At 42.4% G+C, this 19,030-nt stretch overlaps 1 protein-coding gene across 2 annotated transcripts in view; it reads left to right on the forward strand.

Annotated features, from left to right (window-relative positions):
* The window catches only part of SYNE2 (spectrin repeat containing nuclear envelope protein 2), a 191,338-nt gene that overhangs the window by 112,555 nt on the left and 59,753 nt on the right, over positions 1–19,030 (forward strand). For both annotated transcript variants that reach the window (XM_055802696.1, XM_055802691.1), the window contains exons 65-79: positions 1,323–1,520; positions 3,362–3,529; positions 4,971–5,077; positions 5,701–5,857; positions 6,745–6,876; positions 7,871–8,080; positions 9,206–9,307; positions 10,373–10,492; positions 10,642–10,842; positions 12,397–12,570; positions 13,149–13,280; positions 15,206–15,402; positions 16,488–16,620; positions 17,529–17,711; positions 18,169–18,315. In XM_055802696.1, coding sequence (XP_055658671.1) covers positions 1,323–1,520; positions 3,362–3,529; positions 4,971–5,077; positions 5,701–5,857; positions 6,745–6,876; positions 7,871–8,080; positions 9,206–9,307; positions 10,373–10,492; positions 10,642–10,842; positions 12,397–12,570; positions 13,149–13,280; positions 15,206–15,402; positions 16,488–16,620; positions 17,529–17,711; positions 18,169–18,315 — 2,361 coding nt within the window. The remainder of the gene's footprint in view (positions 1–1,322; positions 1,521–3,361; positions 3,530–4,970; positions 5,078–5,700; positions 5,858–6,744; positions 6,877–7,870; positions 8,081–9,205; positions 9,308–10,372; positions 10,493–10,641; positions 10,843–12,396; positions 12,571–13,148; positions 13,281–15,205; positions 15,403–16,487; positions 16,621–17,528; positions 17,712–18,168; positions 18,316–19,030) is intronic.

Raw genomic sequence — 19,030 nt, forward strand, 5'->3', positions numbered from 1 at the left:
TATTGGCTGTACTCAATGACCTTAAGGGTCTTTTCCAACCTAAATGATTCTATATTGATTCTTGTTAGTCTGACAAAAATCCCAAAGATAGAAAGGCACACTTGATAGCAGCAATTTGTTTCACCTAATTCCTGGAAAGGCTGTAAAATGTGCCTTTTGTTGGAGGATGATTTTTGGAAGAGCTTGTCTTTGTACATGAGAAGATCAGCATCTAAGATGCAGTCAGCTACGATTTTGCTGGCATTGTGTTCTGTTCTCCATAGTGTCCCAATATGATAGCTGCAATTGTTTGTTTCTGTATATCAATGTTACAAGCATTGTCTTGGTCTTGGGCCAGGACCACTGTAGGTTGAGTGGGTGCTGCCCTTTAAGGCTTCTCGAACACTACAAGTGGGATCAAGCGCAGCCTCAGCGAGTTTGCAGGCAAGACCAAGCTGAGCGGTGCAGGTGACACACCTGGGGGACGGGATACCATCCAGAGGGGCCTGGATGAGGTTGGGAAGTGGGCCCGTGTGAACCTCATGAGATTCAACAAGGTCCTGCACCTGGGTCAGGGCAGCCCCCAGTATCAATACAGGCTGGGGCACGAAGGGATGGAGAGCAGCCCTGCGGAGAAGGACTTGGGGGTGCTGGCGGGTGAAAAGCTGGACGTGAGCCGGCCATGTGCGCTCACAGCCCAGAAAGCCAGCCGTGTCCTGGGCCGCATCAAAAGCAGCGTGGCCAGCAGGCTGAGGGAGGGGATTCTCCCCCTCTGCTCTGCGCTGATGAGACCCCAGCTGGAGTACCGCATGCAGCTTCAGAGTCCTCAGCACAGGAAAGATACGGAGCTGTTGGAGCAGAAGTGTGCAGTATTGCTTCTTAAGGGAGGGCAAATAAGAACTGCACAAGACATACTTGAAAATACACCTTTTTTTTTTTCTGTGTCACCTGGAGCCAAATAAAGTGTATTTGACTGTTGCAGCTGAACACAGGTAGCTTTTGAGTGTTGCCCAACAGTTTGCTTTGCGTCTCTAAACTGCAATGCTTTTGCATCTAACTCCTAGAGAAAAACACTTCTCCCCAGGGAGACCTGGCTGATGGTGAGTCATCCCGCTTCCTGTAGGCTCGGGTATACCTGTGTCAATGCAAATTGCTGCTTGGAAACCTGTTACACCAGATGAGGGATCACTTGGCTGCTGAGTTTCTCTTTCTTTTTCTTTTCTTCTTCTTTTTTTTTTTTTTAAAAAAAAAAAAAATTAAAAAATAATCTGGCAAACACAGTGGCTGTGTGTGTGTGAAAATCCAGACCGATAACCGCGTTTCTTTCATGTGCTTTGCTTCAGAGCAACAAGCCGCCTCCTGCCCACGCCGGGAAGGCTGTAGCTCACAGCGGGCTTGAGCCGGAAGTGATCCTGCAGGTGTGCCAGGCCCAGGTTGCTGAGATGGATCAATGGCTAGATCAAACCAAAGTGTCCCTGAGGTCAGACCCTCAGACCCCCAAAATGCAGCACATGGTGGAACAGCAGCTTGCTGATTGCCAGGTAAGTCGGAGCAGTCAGTTCGCTGCTGCCATCCAAACAAAGTCACCCCTTCCCTGGAGCATGTGTCTGCAGAAGAGCTATGCTTACTGCTTCTCTTCTCCCCGCTTAATTGACTTCATCACACTTTGCCAAAAACGGGTAACCGCTTGGCTTTGGTGTCAGGTGTGGCTTTGGAAGGGCTTAGTTAAATCAGATAGAGTTGGGAACTTTATGCATCCAGGGCATTTAGGTAGAATTCTTGAGTATTTTTAAAGCTCTGTTTTTCTTTGGATTATTTTCAGAAATATGGCTTAGTATAGTTTGAATCCTCTATTAAAAGGCAATTTTTCATTTTTTGCAATCATGATAAATCAGGTAGAAAAAAGAAATTATTTTTTTCTTTTGACATTTTCAATTTCTGTTTTTGCTGGAGTGATATAAAAGACTGGTAGAAGGTAGCTTCCAAGCTGGTAAATTCTTCTTGTATACTTTTTGCGAAAAGCTGCCAGCATAGGTAGAAAGGGGCTTTTCCTCTGCCCTTTGTGAGCAGTGGCAATATTTAGACCTACTGCAGTAGTGCTAGGGCAGCCTTGGATGGCAGCGGAGGCAGTGGGTGGTACCTGTGCGTGAAAATGGGTAGAGGAAAACAGGACTGGCATGAGGGGCTTGGATGAGTGGGAGTCCTGGCATGCAGCTTTTTTCTCTGGTGTGCAGGTTAAAAGAAAATGTGTGGGCACGTCACTTTGAAGTTCCCTGCAGTGCCAGTCTGGTGTACTAGTTTGCTTCAAGCAGTGAGTCTTAATACCTAAAGCCACAAACTTCACTCGCCATAAAGGAGCCAATACCAAAATGTCCCCATGTTAAATTACTAGGAGACATTTCCAGCTGTTTTGTTGTTGTTGTTGGGTGGGGATTTTTTTAATAGGAACTGAGTCCATACCAAGAAGTGCCTCTGAGTTTAGGCTATGATTCAGCCAAGTGCTCGGGTACTGAACTCTGTGGGAATTCAGATCCGGAACGCACCGAAGTAGCTGGCTGTGTGTGGATCCCATTCAGGGTTAGTGTCAGCACAGGCTTCAAGAGGGCAATTCCAACCAGCAAAAGCATGTAGGCTTCAGGCAGCTGTAAGCACTGCTGAATTCCTGTCAGCATTTAGCAATTTGGCTCAATGTTAAGATGTGAATTTGGGAAGGGCAGCTTTTTCTAACCTGGTCAAGATCTACACAGAAAAATACGCATAGTACCAAAGCAGAAACAGGCTCTAGATATGGACGTATGATGTAAAGCAGTTAATTTATTGCAGTTGATCACTTTGTAGTTGAGCCATGGTACCTGTCTCCACACTCATCTTAAAAAGGTGAGTTTAGAGTAATGCAGTGATGCACTTTGATTCACAGCAGCCTGAGTCAGAAAACAGATCCCAACAGTTCTTAATGGCCTGGCTGATGTGTAAACATTCCTGTGGTTTGGTAATTCAGCATCATTCCTCCCAAAGGGTGATGTGATCAGTCTGTGCGCTGCCTCCTTCTCCCGTATTGAGGTTTGTTGTCGTCTTGGTTGTATCCACATGTATCATTTCTGCTCTTCTCTTTTGTTACTCCGTGTCTGCATTAACATAACTTCCTGCAAAGGCTGTTGTTTGAAACAGTTTTAAGACTAATTCTGTATAAAATCTATTCAATTGTTCAGAATAAGGAGAGGCTATATTGGAGGAGATCTAGGGGATTTGCAGCTATTCCTCTTTTTGCCTGCATTTTTCCATTCTTTTTAGACAGGGGAAGCATGAGCTTTGACTTCAAAATGTTATCAGGAAAGGAGTATTGTACTTCTAAGGATGAATAATTGACTGCTGTCCCTTCTAGGTGAGGTTATCAGATATTGAACAAAAGGTCCTGTCTTTAATGGGAGGTTATGGAGATAGTCCAGACTACCAACAAGAGACTGAGTCACTCTCCTTGAAGCTGAAGGAAGTGAAATCCAATTTGGAAGAAGTCCAGAGGATGCTTCAAGACACATACGATGAAGACCAGGTAAAGCATATGAATACTATGCAGAGCAAGAGTGGGAGAGTCATGGTGCTTTAATGTGCTGTGGTTGCAGAAGAACAGTTAGAGCTTATCATGATAAGCAAGGAAGGGAGAAAAGTCAATCAGAAATGTCAGCCTTGCTATTACTCTACAGTGCTGTATAATTATTTGTAGTTTGTACTAAGTAGTGGATTTTTAAGGAGTCTATGAACAACATCTTTTCTGCTCAGTGACAGGTCAAGTTTTTGTGAGGAGTAAAGAAAAAGGATTGGGGGTTTTGTTTTGGCTTGGTTTTGTTTTTTTTCTTAATGCCTTCAAAATGCCATGATGTTCGTCTGTGACAGTGTCACAGCAGAGACGACTTTAAGCTGTAGCTTTCTCTTTGAAGAATGTGTAAATAGCAAGGGCAGTGACTGCCAGCTGTCCTGTACCACAGCTGTACACTCTTTGCTGAGTTTCCAGTGGGTCAGACAGTAACTCCCATCTTCAGAGCTAATTCCTGCTCTGTTGTGCAAGGGGCCAGAGGAGCTCACCTGACGCCAGAGCAGCCACAGTCTTTCTGGTGCTGGAGGAGCACCATCTAAAAGGGAACTTTCGTGGCCCCGGAGAGAATTAGCTCTGGTAAAGGCTCCTGTTGAAATATCTCTGTGAACACAGGCAGGTAGAAACTCCATGCATGAGCAAATTTATAAGCATAAATTGCACATCCCTGTAACTGATGTAACCCTGACACTTGCCTTGTATCCCAGTGGTTCAGATGGCATCACCCATCCTTCCAGTCTCCTGTTTTTGAAGCACTGATGTATTATGAAATCTGAATCTATATATTGACGTTGCTTTTGAAGATTAATTTGAAGCTAAAGCCTTGTGAACATTTTCCCATGGGCTAACTCACAATGACTCTAAGGTTGTTAACACAGTGAAAAAAATCCTGTCATGTTGTGCTCTGAAAACTAGATCTGTTTTGCTAACTGAAAATTAGCTTTTGTTCTTGTCATATTATTAGAAAAGAATTAGAGAAAATGATCCAGCCTAAGCTGCTAAAATCACTCACTTTTAAATCAACACTCTCCTTTTAACGAGTGGAACTCAGCCTCATATTTGAGCAAATCCCCATTTTCCTTTGCCTTTTTCTTTGTACAAGGATGGCAGTCACTGGCCTTTAAATTTCTGTAAGTGCATAATTTGTTTCTGATCGACGGGTTTTGCTTTTAAACTTTAGCTCAGGCAGAAATATATTCCATAAAAATACACATTTTCAGAAACCTGTTTGTCTGGTAAACTCATGTTTACACATAAACTGCATTTTATTCTGATAGATGTATTGTTATTTTCTTTGCTAAATGAATGCATGTAAAATGTGATTGGAAAAGCACAGTTATAATTTCAGATTAATACAGTGCACATTACTCATTCGATTGTTCACACTGTTCTCTGTGTACAGGATCTGGAAGCAACTGGGCAGAAAAGCCTCATTGACTTAATTGAGTCGTGCATGGAAAAAATGCAGCAACAGGTTGAGGACAGCGTAACTCAGAAATTAGAATCAAGGTACAAAATAACAGAATTGGTTACCAGATTCAGTGATGTAAAAGTGCCTAAACCTGCTCAAACTTTGCAGTGGCACTATTGGTTCTGTGCAGGGATGTGTGCCTTTAGAAGAAAAACTGCAGAAGCTGGGAGATTTCTGCCATCAACAGTCTAGAGAAATGGAGTCTCATTTCGCTGATGACCTCCTTGTTACTGGGCTGACTCTAGTGTTTAGAGTCAGTCTTGGTATCAGACAGGACTGACACCTGACATAAAATAAAGCAGGCCCGTCTGGAGGCAAGTTGGGTATCTATGTTCACAGCCATTGCTGTACAAATGCATGGAGATACGCAGACAGATTTAAAGGCAGCAACTTTGAAAAGGGGGAATTGGGATCGTGCACCTTCCAGCATGGAGCCAAGACCCCCTACAGGATTATGCTCCCCGTATTGTCATTTCAGAGCATGCCCCTAGAGTGTTTCAGGGGAAGGTTTCATGCACTTGTTTTCAATTTTGTTTTGAGGCAGGAGCAATAGACACTGATCTTGTAAGACTTAAGAAGTCTTACAAATCTAATTTTGCATATTCTGCTTCAGTATTTGCCATTCTAACAGTGTTTTTGCATTGCTGTTTGCGCAATACAGCAACGGAGAATCTGATCCAAAGAGCAAGCAGCCTGATCCCACCTTCGCTCCAAAGGACCAAACAGATAATAAATGGCAACATTTCCCACAAGACCTGTCATCAGAGATGAAATCTCCTCTCTGGCAGCTCGTGGAACCTCCGGTCCGTTTAAATTCGGTAAAACACTCTTTCTGCAGGCAGTTAGTTGTGGTAAAGATAGCAATTAGTGTATCTTCCTGCATCATCATCTCATGTTGCTTTATCAGATAACTGAAATGCGTGCAAGTGTTCTCCAGAGGAAATTGTTACTGCGATTTCATGACTGTCTTTTCATTTTACTTTGAGGTAAATGAAGTCTCTGAAGTAGTGACTACTAAGCATAGTTTGGGAGCCCATAAGTGAATCCTTGCAGTTCACATTCAGACTAGGTGCTATTTGCTTAATTCTTTGAAGACAACTAAGAGAGTTAGCGAGCAAGCTCCAGCTGGTTTTCATGGATGTGGGTTAAGTCTTAGCTCTTGCAGATGAGATCATTTTGGTCAAAACAAACCTCTGGCTTAAATTTTGTTCTGTCCTTCACCATTATGTTCTGTCTTTGTCACATATCAAAAGCAGAGTTTGGACTGCAACAAGCGCACGCGATGTGTATATTCTGAACAGAGTGCAGAATTTTACTTGGGCAAGACTGTAATTTCTGTTATTAATAGTTTTGTTCACATTAGATTAGAATGACTAGGTTTCCTGTTCTCTGAAATGACTGCACTAAATGGGAGAACAGCAGTCATGTCAAAGGATGAATGTCAGGTCTTTTTCAGGCAAGACTTACACTGCAGTGAGGCAGCAGGGCTGCCTTAACACGAGCTACAGTCAGTCTCTCATCACGGCATAGCCTACCCAACTAATTTTTGCCAGTAAAAAAGGAACCCTGCTATCCAGGTGCTTTATATTAATGCCTTGAAACTCTCATTTTAACACATTTTGAGGGGAGTGTTATCTAGTTGCCCACAGCCCTGTCTCCAGTTGAGCTGTTTGCCTAATTACAATGTTCTTTTTCCAAATGTTAGATTCCGGCAAAGATGAACATCACCCCCCAAGGCACGTTTGCTGATGCAGAAACCTCAGCTGTGGAAGAACTGAAAACTCACACTGTCCAGCTGGGAGACCTAAGCCAAGAAGCAAATGCGGTGCATGCAGAGGTAAAAGTAGCATGTCCTAGCATTGCAGAAAGCAGCAGGGATTCTAGACACAAGACACTGTTTGGGCACTGGGAAACATAGCCAATAACAATATTACTGGAAACTATAGTGTAGCTTTTGCATCAAGTATGGACTATTATCTAGAAATCAGCTTAGGACTTTGAGAGGAAACTTTACAAGTTTCTGTTATGATTCTTCTGCTACCCGAATCCATAAATTTGCTAATGGGGGTGAAACTCCTCAAACAGTGCAAAGCAAGGAGCCTGTGAATGATTTCAGTAAACCTGCAGTACTGGAACTGGCAAGACAATGTTGTGCCCATTCCTGAGGTTAGAGACCTGTAAGACCACAGCCATTCCCAATACATAAAGGTTCATTGTCTCAGCTTTGGCCTTGACAGCTCAGAGTATTACATGCATATAACTGTCCCATCCAGGTCTGTCCCTCATTATTTCATTAATTCCGTTTCATTAATAGCTGACTGAACCTCTAAGCTTATACAATCTTATCTTATATACCTTATATAAGAATCTTATATATCTTGTATAAGAATAAATCTTAGCTGTGCCTTGGGTGAAAGTACTGAAGACTTCTGACTTGCCTTTACCCAGGATAATGTGGTAGAGAAAGTCTCTTCCAATTTGAGCAGAAATTTGTTTGAGCCACTTCTGGCAGGGAGGAACATGGAAATACTAACCACCTCAGTCTTCTCCACCAAAGAGGCAGCCATGCTGCAGGCTTTTTGTGAGGTAACTGTCCTAAAGCATCCAGGGAAGGAGAAACCCCAATGGATTTCTGTTACAACAATACATATTTCCTCTCTGTTTTGCTGGTGTTACTTAGGAATAACACCACCAAACTATTTGGTGTTGCACACATTTGGGCCTGTTGCTTTTACAGCAATTATCAGTTTGATTCCTGCTGCCTTTTACAGGCAAGAGTCCTTGGACCAGAGACCATTTTCACTTGTGTTGTCTTTCTTTCGACCCTTTAGACTCTTTCTGTCGACCTGCAAAAACTTCAGGCTTATGTGAGTGATAAAAAGGATGATCTTCTAAAGTGTATTGGCTGCGCTGGTGGGAGCACAGATGAGTTCTGCAAGTGCTTTAACAACTTGCAGGCATGGCTGGAACAAACTGCAGCTGCCACTGCTTCAAGGAGTAACTCAATGAAGGATGAGCTGGATCATAATAGCAATTATCAGGTACTCGACTGCCAAATGCACATCTTGTTTCCCAGCATCTGTTAGACTTGTCAGTGTTAATGCATTTGGGTTACAGATGAGCAATCTATAATGAGCTTTCACTTTTTGGTACTAAACAAACTTGTCTTGGCCTCTCAAGAAGCAAATTAATTTTGCTATTTATGATGCCGTTTGCAATGCTGACTGCCATGGAGGCCTTAACCACAGCAGAGAATTTGCATGCAGAAGAAATGGAAGTAACCTGGGATCCATGCATGCAGAGCTATAGGCTAAAGCAAGTTTCTGTGTGTAGAGATTAGTCCAAAGAGGGTTTCGTATTTTCTTTCTGCTGCTCTGTGGACTCAGGAGAGGCAGCCTTCTTCCTTTTTGGTGCCGTGTCTGGCACTGGGCTACCTTTAGCTATGTGCTGGAGGTTGATTTGACGCTTTGTATTTACTGTTCCCTTAGATTGTGTGCCATGGTAGCAGAAGCCATAGTTTTGCAAATTTGCTTTTCTTTGTTCTTTTTTGGAAAAGCCCATCATGAGAAACTTTTCTATAGATTCTCGTGATGGGCTAAATCTACTAGCTATTGCTGGACAATGTTCAGGTTGGGTATTTAGGCTGAAGTAAGGAAAGAAAAACATGGTCTTTGAAAGACAGTTTCCAATGTCCAGCAAAACTCCAGTGTGCTCATCAGCTGCAAGTCAGCCTAGCCCTTCACTGCTGAATAATAGAACAGTTCCTTTGAAGAACACTGGGATGTTGTCTCCAAACAGTAGCAGGACTAGTCTTGCAATGTTTACTTATGTGGAATCCATGGAGCCCCATCAGTTGCCAGTAATGGGCTCATTTTCTCATTTCAGAAGAGAAGAAATTGTTTCTCTATGAATTTCACAGATTTTTACAGTCATAGAGGATCATTGTGACAGACTAATCTTTCTTACATTACAGAGACTACAGAATTTCCCTCTCTAAGTTACTGCTTTAAGCTCATAATGCATATGCTCTATTTTGGGGTTTTTTTTTTAAGAGGAAAAAGTGGTTTTGCTGTAAGAGGTAACCATTTGGTTTGCTGTGTAATTTTGTCTAGTCTATACTATATTCCTGATATGTGATGTACTTCTGCCGTTTGTTTCTTTTGCAGAATGAAACCAGGCTGCTATATGACCAGTTAACTGAGAAAAAAGCTACTCTGCAACAAAGCTTGAATGCAATACGTGGACATAACATTTCTGAACAGCTTCAGGTAGTTTTGTTCAAAGGAAAGGAGAGGAAAAACTCTCTGCATTAGCTGAAACTGGGATGTTAGGTTTTAAGAGCGGGGGGGGGGAGAGGGTTCAGTACTTGCCGCCACCACCACCCTCCCTTTTTTTTTTAGTACACCCTGACCTGTAGTCAGACCTAATTTTAGTCCTTTTAATAGTTGGAATGGAGGAACCAGTCTGTCCACAAACAACCTTTCAAAGCAAATACACCCCACACTAGAGCAGGGAAGAAAAAAAGCTACACACAGTACAGCACTTTGCACATCATGCCTTTTTGTATGAAGAACTAGCTTTCCTTTGTGGGAATAGGACTCTAGTGTCTCTGCTTATTCAGCATTTATGAGCGCTTTTGTCATATGGCAGTCATTTATCATTTGACCAGTTGAACTCTTTTCTTTGGCTTTCATAGAAGTTAGCAGAGAATTTAAAATGAACGGACAGCATATCCTCCCCAAAATGGCCATCGGCTGTCTGTTTAGCTGTTGATGAAACAAATAAGGTGTCCCAGAACTTTCCTGTTACAGGCTCATAACCTTGTTTACAGGCATAACTTTCTGCCAGGCTGAAAGCTATGTTCAGAACTGCTGAATCCCCTAGCAGGGACTGCTGCCTTAGATATATTCTGGCAAGTAACCACTCTTGGAAAAGAAATATCAGAAGGACATAGCTTCCCTTCCTTCAGAGAGAACCTGTCTCAATCCATCCCTAAGTCTTTCTAATTCTTAAGAAAAAATGATGTTTTCTGAGTCCGTGATTCCTTTTAATGGCTCTCTTGAATTAGTAAACTGAAATGCATGTTGGACGCTGGACTGAGACACCAGACCTGAATTCCCTTCCTGGCTGTGCTGTGTGAACCCAATAAGCTGGGTCATGACCAGTCGTGTCAATTTAGCTTAGAAGATCATCGGCTCTTGGTGTCTCATGGTGAACTTACGAAGTGCTAGCATGGCAGAGATATAGCCCCTGGATCTGCTGCACTACTAGTGAAAATAGAAAGTTTAATGAAACAGAACTCTTCCTAATAGCTTATTTTGTCCTTAATTCAGAAAACTAATGCCTGTGTTTTGGAGCTGGAAGACTTTGAAAACAAAGTAGCAAAACTGAGAGGCTTTGGGGAAAGATTTCAATTACCTACCACCTTAATCCAGGAAGTTTATAAATTAGAGGTAAGAGCCCAGTACCATATTCTTCTAAGCAATGTATTTTTAACACCAACAAGCTGATGGTTATATTGTGTTCTGGGAATGTGTGTGTGGTGGGGTTGTAGGATTAATTTCTGTCCTTCATGAATCATTAAACTATGTTTAAATTATAGGATGTTTTGGACGACATGTGGGGGATTCTGAAAGCAAAGTATGAGGAGCTGTACTCTCCTTCCACCATTGACAGCCAGTATGAAGACTTACTTCGCGGGTTTGCAGACCTGGTAGCCATTGGGCAAGAGAAGATTGCACAAGATCCAAAGCAGCTAACGAAAAGCAAAGCAGCTCTACAGTCTCACCTGGAAAATCACAAGGTATAAGATGCTTATCATAGCACTGCTCAGAACAGCATAGCAGGAGCACTGTTTTCTGTGACTGGTTTCTCTCCAGTGTTATGGAGAAGAATAACTAGGTCACAGCACAGGGGAGGGACTGAAGTACATGCATTAAACAAAGCAAAGATTTTCAGTAGACCAAAATAGGACCCACTGAAGTATGAGAGAGAGGTTGTTATTACAACTGCGGTTTCAGTGATAAATTAAGATCACAATTTCATTTTTTTCAGTCCAATACTCCTTTGGCTTACCTCAGAACATACTGATTTGTGAGGAAAACACGTCTTTGTAATTATTGGCAATAAATCAGTAGTGAGATTCCTGAAGTTGCTGTCTAGCAACTGGGAGCTGAGCCTTTGCTTTCAGCATTCTGTGCCGTTGTGATCTGATGGAAGAAACTTACCCATAACAGCTCCTTTTCCAAAGGGGGGATAGTTTAGATCCTCCCCTTGGCGGCCCAGTGTCCCAGGTACCCAGCTGCTACGTGCTTGATGGAAGGTGGCTGAGAATGCATCTGCATCCTCCCTGTCTTTCTGCTTGGCAAGAAGCCCTGGCCAATGCTAGTCACTTGAAGATGTCTGTGTCATTGTCAACATGTTGATTTAAAGTGTTCCATGTAGCTCAAACTCCTGTAAGAATTGCTTCAGGATGCTAAGCACTGCAAACCACTACAGCAGAGTTGTAGGAATATTGTTTGTCACTCACAAATTGACCTTAGCAAAGCAAAATATTAGGAATTTATTTGGAAAAGAAAACAGATAGTGTATCTCCAGTCCAAATATACATACATTGATTTCCAAAAGCGAAACAAAACTGCAAAAGCTGTTTTCCCTGCCCTGGTTATCAAGACTTATCAGGATGCTCACACAGCCAATGCCTGGTATATGATCCTCAAGTGAAATTCTTGTACTAGTTATTAGTTCCTAGTGAAGATGATCTTGACTGAAGGCTGTAATCTTAAACCCTCAAAGTTTTTTTTATTTTGTGTTCTGTGGGGAAAATGTTCTGTTGAGATCAGACATTTCCCAAGAGCTCAGCTGAGCTATAACTGAATCAAACTGTTCCCTTACAGTTATCCCAAAGGATTATTGTGCCCTGCCTACTACTTAGGCCTTAGAACTGCTAATACCCTTGGTGCTTGGATTCGCCTTGCATCCAGGTGCAACAAACTGGATAATGGCTGGTGATAACTACCTCAAGCTAAACTATGAATTTATTCATAGTTAAACTTTTCCTTCCAACATCTTCCTGCACCATCTTCATATTTCACACAAACTGAAGGTATAAATGTAGATCCTTTTTCTTTAGAAATGTATAACTGAAAATAGTGTATGCAACTTATTGGTGGTTCCTGACTAACTGTAAAACAGTAACTGCCCGTCTTGGGGTGATGCAGAATTTGGGTAGAAGGCTCCCGAGTCCAGCTGTGAGAGACTGAAACTGGCTATTTTTCTCAGCGAGTCTTCTCTGTCTTCTTCATTCTCCTGCTGTGGATTTGTGATCTCTCTTAAAGCTTTAACTTCTTTTTTTCAGGACTTTTTCCACAACCTTATGATCCGCTTGGCTTTCATGCAAGCATTTTCCAAGAAAGTGACTCCTTCCATCCTACAAAAGAGAGAGGAATTCTGGCAAGAGCTGGTGAATGACGTCAAGTTGCTGGAGCAGAAGGCCATCCAGTATGGCATACACTTGGAGAGCCTGTTAAAGGTAACGAGCCAAAAGAAACCCAGAGTAAAAGCTGGGAGGAAGAAGGGAGAAGAGTTGCATCTAGGGGAGCCCTTTTCACACCAGTGATTCTTTGACTAGTAGTTCTCCTTTCCTGTCACCATTGCACAGCAACAGTCTGTTGCTTGTTCTGTGTGTGTCAGTCAACTGGCTTTTTTCCTTGAAAACCTCTGAAAGTGGACATTTCAACCCATTACTCTGACTTCATGACTTCTTGCAGCAATTTTTGAGTGCCTGGACTGACAGAAGAGCCCTTTAAGGCACAAAAATACCAGTGCCACTTTAAAATAAAACCTAACGATTGATCTTAAAACACCCTAGAGAATAAAAAATTAAGTATACCACTTAAAAATAAGAAACCTTGAAGATAATGGAGAATGAAGGAATTAATCTGTGATGAAATCATGTCTCACTTCAATATTTCTATATCATTTACCTATTTTTGTTTTGTTTCATTAAAACAAAAGCTGCAGATGCTAGAATAAGCATTAAGGCCTCAGGCTGGTGTAGGAAAAATGCAGAGAGATGTGTGCTGTGTTAATAATGCAATTATTTTTTAGGAATGGATGCAATTTGATGATGAATGCCTCGTTTTCAATAAGGAGTTAGAGGCACTTGCCTCTGCATTGCCTTCTGTGAATTTGGTTGAAGAAACAGAAGAAAGATTAATGGAAAGGATTGCACTTTTAGAGGTATTTGTGTGTCTGTCTCTGGTTTTCTTTGTAGATCTGTAGAGCTGGCAAAACAATTAGTTAGAATAGGAGTAAAAGACAGTTTGTAGGGCACTGCTTCCTTTGTGTCCTTGTCTCTGTGTGGATGCAAGCTGAAAACTGACTTTTAAATGTAGCAGGGGATCAGGCTCTTAATTTCAGCCAGGGGCTACAAGTTCATTTAAGTGGGAGTAATGACTATAGCTACTTTAGAACTTGATCTTCAAGTACAAGTATTTGGGAGAAGATGGTGTGCAGGTTACGTGGCTCCCAAGGACAGCAGGAAGCCTTGGAGTGAACACAGAGCCACTTCTCTGTAATTCAGGAGCAATTTTCATGCCATGAGATAAAACCTGTGGAAGAGGAGAATCAACCTAATGCCTTCAAATATCTGAACCCCTAGTTGCAGTAGAAGATCTACAGGTTTACCAGGTCCTTTTAAAATCCCGAGAATTCAAAATGAGATGTTCAAATTTCTATCTGACCAAAGACAGTAAAATTCTGTTTGTACAGAATGTTAAATAGCTTCCTACTTTGTTCATAGCTGCATCTCTGATGGCTTTGGAGGCTTTAGAACCTCAACTCCAGCTGGAAACATTTAATCTATGTTTTCAAAACATTTGAATATAAGGATATGAAACCAGCCTTTATGGTTGTTTCATAAAAGTAAGAAGAAATGCTGTTCAATGAACTTAGTGATGTATCTTCAGAGAGTGCTCTCGCATTCCTCAGAGGTTTGACCTTTCTCGGTCTTCAGAGGACCCACTGTATTAGAAATTTTTGAATTAATGAGTATTTGGATCTGTATTGAGTCCAGTTTGATATTTAGATTCATAGACCACAAAGGCAAAAAGGACTACCGTAATTTAGTCTAGTCGTTCGACATTCCCAGAAAACTCTGAGCTACAGTAAAGCTTTTGAAATACAACAACAGTAGATATTTACAAGCATAGTGCCCCCCTGGTGCTTTTGATGCTTATCACTGAGACTGGAGACATGGAATATTTGCATAGCCGTTGAGTGTGAAGTTGCCTGGTTTCCCTTGTTTTTTAAGTTCTTAACTAGCTCTTCACTCTTAAGTCTATTGGTCTTTAAGGACATCAGAAACAAAGTAGTAAAGCTTTAGAAGGTGCTTTTGAGGAGAGTCCTAGTCTTGGAGCTTCACAGCTTCGAGGACAGAGCAGAATAAAATTCTCGAGGGCTTAATTTCTGTGAGAGAAATTTCCTTGTTAATGATATTGTACAAGCCCCTTATATCTGGAGAGAAGTGAGATACTTGCACATCACGCAATTACTGCTTTCTGCCTTCTCCCTGGGACTGATCTACTTCCTGGTATTTTTTTTCCATTTTCTCGTTTTGACCTTCCAGTGAAGTGTAGTAATGATAAAATGATGCTTTGATTTTATTCAGCTGTCTAAGCAAACCAGGCCATGCCTATGTCTTTTACTTCATGCCTTGAATATCGATATGGTATCTTAAATAATTCTCCCAACAGCTTTTTTCAAAACACTGGTAACTTTTTTTTTAATAGGATAGAGCCTGAAGGCCCTTTAAAAACAGGATGGCAATGACTTTCTGCTGGGGTCAGTCGTGTTTGGACAATGCAGCCAGCTCTGATAGTGTTTGTCCATTGCTTGAGGTTTACAAGTGTCCACAAAGCCCATTGAATCATGACACAGTCATTCTGATAAAGTATGAAATTGGAATTATCTGTCCAGAGGAAACAAAACCAAAAAAAAACCCAACCCAACAGTGTCCTGTTTGCCAGGTTCCTTCTGTTTGGAAAATAAAATACACAAAGAGGACATGTGAAATTAAGAATTTAGAACAAATGATACGTGTTTTGCTAGCTGTGTTTTCAGTTTTTAATAAATTATTGTTTTGCAAACTTCCCATATTCTGACAGCAAATCAAGAGCAGTGTTGATGAAAAGCATGCCAGGCTGTATCAGATGGTGAAAGAAGGGAAGAAATTGATGGCTGCTGTGAGCTGTCCAGAAATAAGAAGCCAGATTGGGAAGCTGGAAGAGCAGAGGTTGTCTTTAACCAAAAAAGTTGGCCATGAACTACACCGACTTCAAACATTACTCAAACTCTTGATCAGGTGGGTGTAATTCAGAAAGCAGTTAGAGATATCAGCTAGATGTTAGTTTTTGATCTTCTATAGGTGCTTTTTCTGAAATACAACAGTGAACTAATAAATAACATAGCTCCTTTAACTTAAAAATGAAGGGGGGGGAAAAAAAAAGCGGTGGTGATCAGAAAAGTGGCCCTTTATTACACAGCTGATCTTATCTCACTGTGTAGACAGGGGATTCGCTTCCTGCCTGCTTTTCTAGGAACAAGGTTTTGATGGCTGCCATCGCAATGTCAATGTTCTCGGTGAGAGTTAGCTGCATCGTGCTGCTGTTTGTACTTCGGAAGTGTGAACAGAAGCTCTGATCGTGCTGCCCTGAACATTTTAGCCTGCTGCAAATGCAAGCTAGCCTTGATTCCCCAGCAGAGGCATAATGCGCCTGTCTGTGCATGTACACTATCCACCTTACAGACATTCATGAGGAGGCTGCCTCGACTTGTGTTTTGAAGCTCCCCAAAGGGGGAAGACCTGAGCATGCTCAGTGCTTTCACATGCCCCCAGGCCAGCTGTCAATGCAGTCCTGGCAGTCAGGTAGAGTTAGTTTGGGTCTTTCCAGCCCAGTCCACCAGTTGATGCACCAGGGTCAGCTCTCCTTTCACCTGGTCTGTGTGCTCTGAGCTCAGGCTGGCTGGACCTTAGTGTGGACAGAGCATGCCCAGTCTTTCTTCGTCTTTATCCCTGCTGTGTATTCTGCACTATATCTTGGAGTCTGCACGGTCTCCTCTGGAGGTTTTGACCTCCGGCAAAGCTCTTATATCACCCGTGTGAGCTTGTCCTGTCAATTGTTGGGTGAATACAGAAAGAGGAGGTTTTCAGGGAGAGCAAACCAACTGCACAGAGCCGATACAAACAGTCTCATGTGCAGGTCCAGCAGAACTTCTGTGTGGTACATCGGTCCATGCTGTAGCCATGCTTCTGCAAGGTTATGTAGCAGCATGGGTGCAAGAACAGCACATGCCTCCTCACATAAGGAGGACAACTTAGAGGGTGAGAAATGTATCCTAGACTCAGTTAGGAGATGTGTGTCTGTGTGTTTTGTTTCCTCCTTGTAGCTACAACAGAGACTCAGAGGAATTAATGAAATGGCTGGATTCTGCTCAGCAGAGAATTAATTTTTGGACGGAGCAGTCTCTAAACGTGTCACCAGATCTTCCCACCATCAGGGATAACATCAACAGCTTGCTTGTAAGTCATTTCTCCTGCCAGGGTTAGATAAGACATTGTGACTTCCAGTGAAAATGACCCTTTTGAGTGGTTTTTGTATTTGTCATGACCTAGAAGATACCCACCTAATATAGCAGTGAATGGCTGTCTGCCCCAAAGCTGCCCTGTTATCTGTGGGGAACCATGAGCATGGGAGGCCACCAAAGACCTTCCTTCAGATTGTGAGGCCAGCCACAGGGCACAAATTAGAATGGAATCCTCTCATAATGAGCTCCCAACTGCAGCACATCACAGCCCAGACAGGATCTCTTCTGTGCCTACAATGTAATAGCATGGTTTCTGTCTTGTATGATGCCAAATACCACACACAGCAATTAGGCCAACCTGGTGGGCCACTTACCAACTGAATCTGGAGTTGTGGGCTCAGGGAACAGGGGGGAAGACAGCAGGGCTGTGAAGATGGTCAGCCAAAGTCAGGGAAAAGAAATGTGCTGAACTGCATTTCATGTCTTTGGCTGCCCGCCTGGTGCTGTGCTCCACTTGTATGACTAGCCAGGAAGTTCAGCCCCAGTGTGAGGCCTGCTAGGAGTCTTGCACAGTGGCAAAGCAAAGCATCACCACGTGCGTTGGGCTGGTAGGTGTGAGCTGGCCAGACACTCGGACTCCCTGGATGTCGGTGTGAAGTGGGGATCAGGATATTCCCAATCCTGTGGAGCAAGAGGTAGCACCCAGCATTGTATCAAGCTGGGCAGAAAAAGGCCTTACCTACTGCCACAGTATGTTGAGTTTAGGTTTTCTGAACTTTACAAACTTGCTAAGATCAGTTCATTGAGGCAGTTCATCCTGTGACTGAAAACCTGGTTTCTCTTCTTTGTTTAAATAGATAAGTAAATATTTACCCTCTCTTAAATTTGTCCTGTGCACCTCAGGCATTCTCTAAGGAAGCTGATGAGAAATCTTCCCTGAAGACATCTGTGGTGAGCACTGCCAACCAGCTCTTTCATGTGAAGCAAGCTGATACCACAGCACTTAGGTCATCTTTGGCAAAGTTTGAGCAAAAATGGGGAGAAATGACTACACAGCTCTCAGCCATCCAAGAAAAGCTTCACCAGGTGAGGAGAAACTCTGCTGCCATCTCTCAGTTTGAACTCAATAATTACTTTACAGTGTTGCTTCTGGGATTCGGTTGGCTTCTCCATAAGGCCCCAAGGCACTTCTTTCCTAATTAGCTGACTGTCTTGCTTTTAGAATATCTTCAATATTATACTGCAGTTTAATTATTGCAGTGTTCTTCCTGGGCTGTTTTGCACATATCTGTCATCTTCACAATTTTATATGAAAGTGGGAATTTTATATGGGAAGAATTTTATTTTAAATTTCTGAATTCTCACACTTTTCTGAATTTAAGTCATATGCACCTCTGGAGCACAGGGCTCACTTTCACGTTCCTACCCCAATAATTGCAGTTATAATGCAGCTATAATAGACTTTCTAAAAAGAGAGATGTCATCTTCATTGATGTTTCTAACAAGCAGAACATAGAAGATTTATTATATGCTTTACCCCCAGCTTCAGATGGAAAAACTTTCATCGCGAGAAGCTATTGCTGAGCTAATGGCCTGGCTGGACCATGTGGAACAACAGCTGGGACATGAGGAGCCAATAAATTCACAACATAGTGCTGCCCAAGTCAAAAGCCTCCTTCAGAAGTACAAGGTAAGTGGGAAGGTGTGAGTCCAGGCCTTCTGCAAGGTGTTTGGCTGTAAGAAGGATGGAAGCAGCCTACAGGCACTGTCATACCCTTCCCCTCGCTTTTGGGAGGGTTCCTCAAACAGTCTCAAAGGTGCCTTAACATCTTCCTTTATAAAACCCTTTTGCTTCCATGCCACACAAAACAATGCCTGCTTTGCAACACAGCTACTGCTTGCTGTGCTATAATCTCCTTTTCCTCAGGCTGTCCCATTTGTCTAGCTTGTTCTCTCTCTCTTACTGACATAGGGAATTAGACTCTATAACTCGAAAGTTATAAAGTAGGTATGTTTATTGCGCGCAGATGCATGGGGGATCGCTCCTCCACAAGCATGCATGCCCGAACGAACCATCTCACATTTATACAATAAAACAAATGAATATTCAATTGACGCCTATACATATTCATTACCTAAACCCGCTTACTCTCGCTTCGTATGTTAAGTAGCTTATCAGTCCTTTGCCTGGAATGTGGTGGTCTTGCAGGTTTGTAGGTGATTCATGTCCTTGTGACCATCTGATCTTCTCCAGCAAGAAGCCTTAGCACTCCCTCCCTCTAGATAACATTGGAATGTCCTTCATCCTTTTTATAAATAGCCCCTTTGTTAGAGGAAGAAGGGTAGGTATCTCCTCAAAGCTGTGTGGCTATGTGACCATACACCACACCCATGACCAGTCATCA

Source organism: Falco peregrinus, chromosome 1, assembly GCF_023634155.1.
Source record: "Falco peregrinus isolate bFalPer1 chromosome 1, bFalPer1.pri, whole genome shotgun sequence".
Taxonomy (NCBI): domain Eukaryota; kingdom Metazoa; phylum Chordata; class Aves; order Falconiformes; family Falconidae; genus Falco; species Falco peregrinus.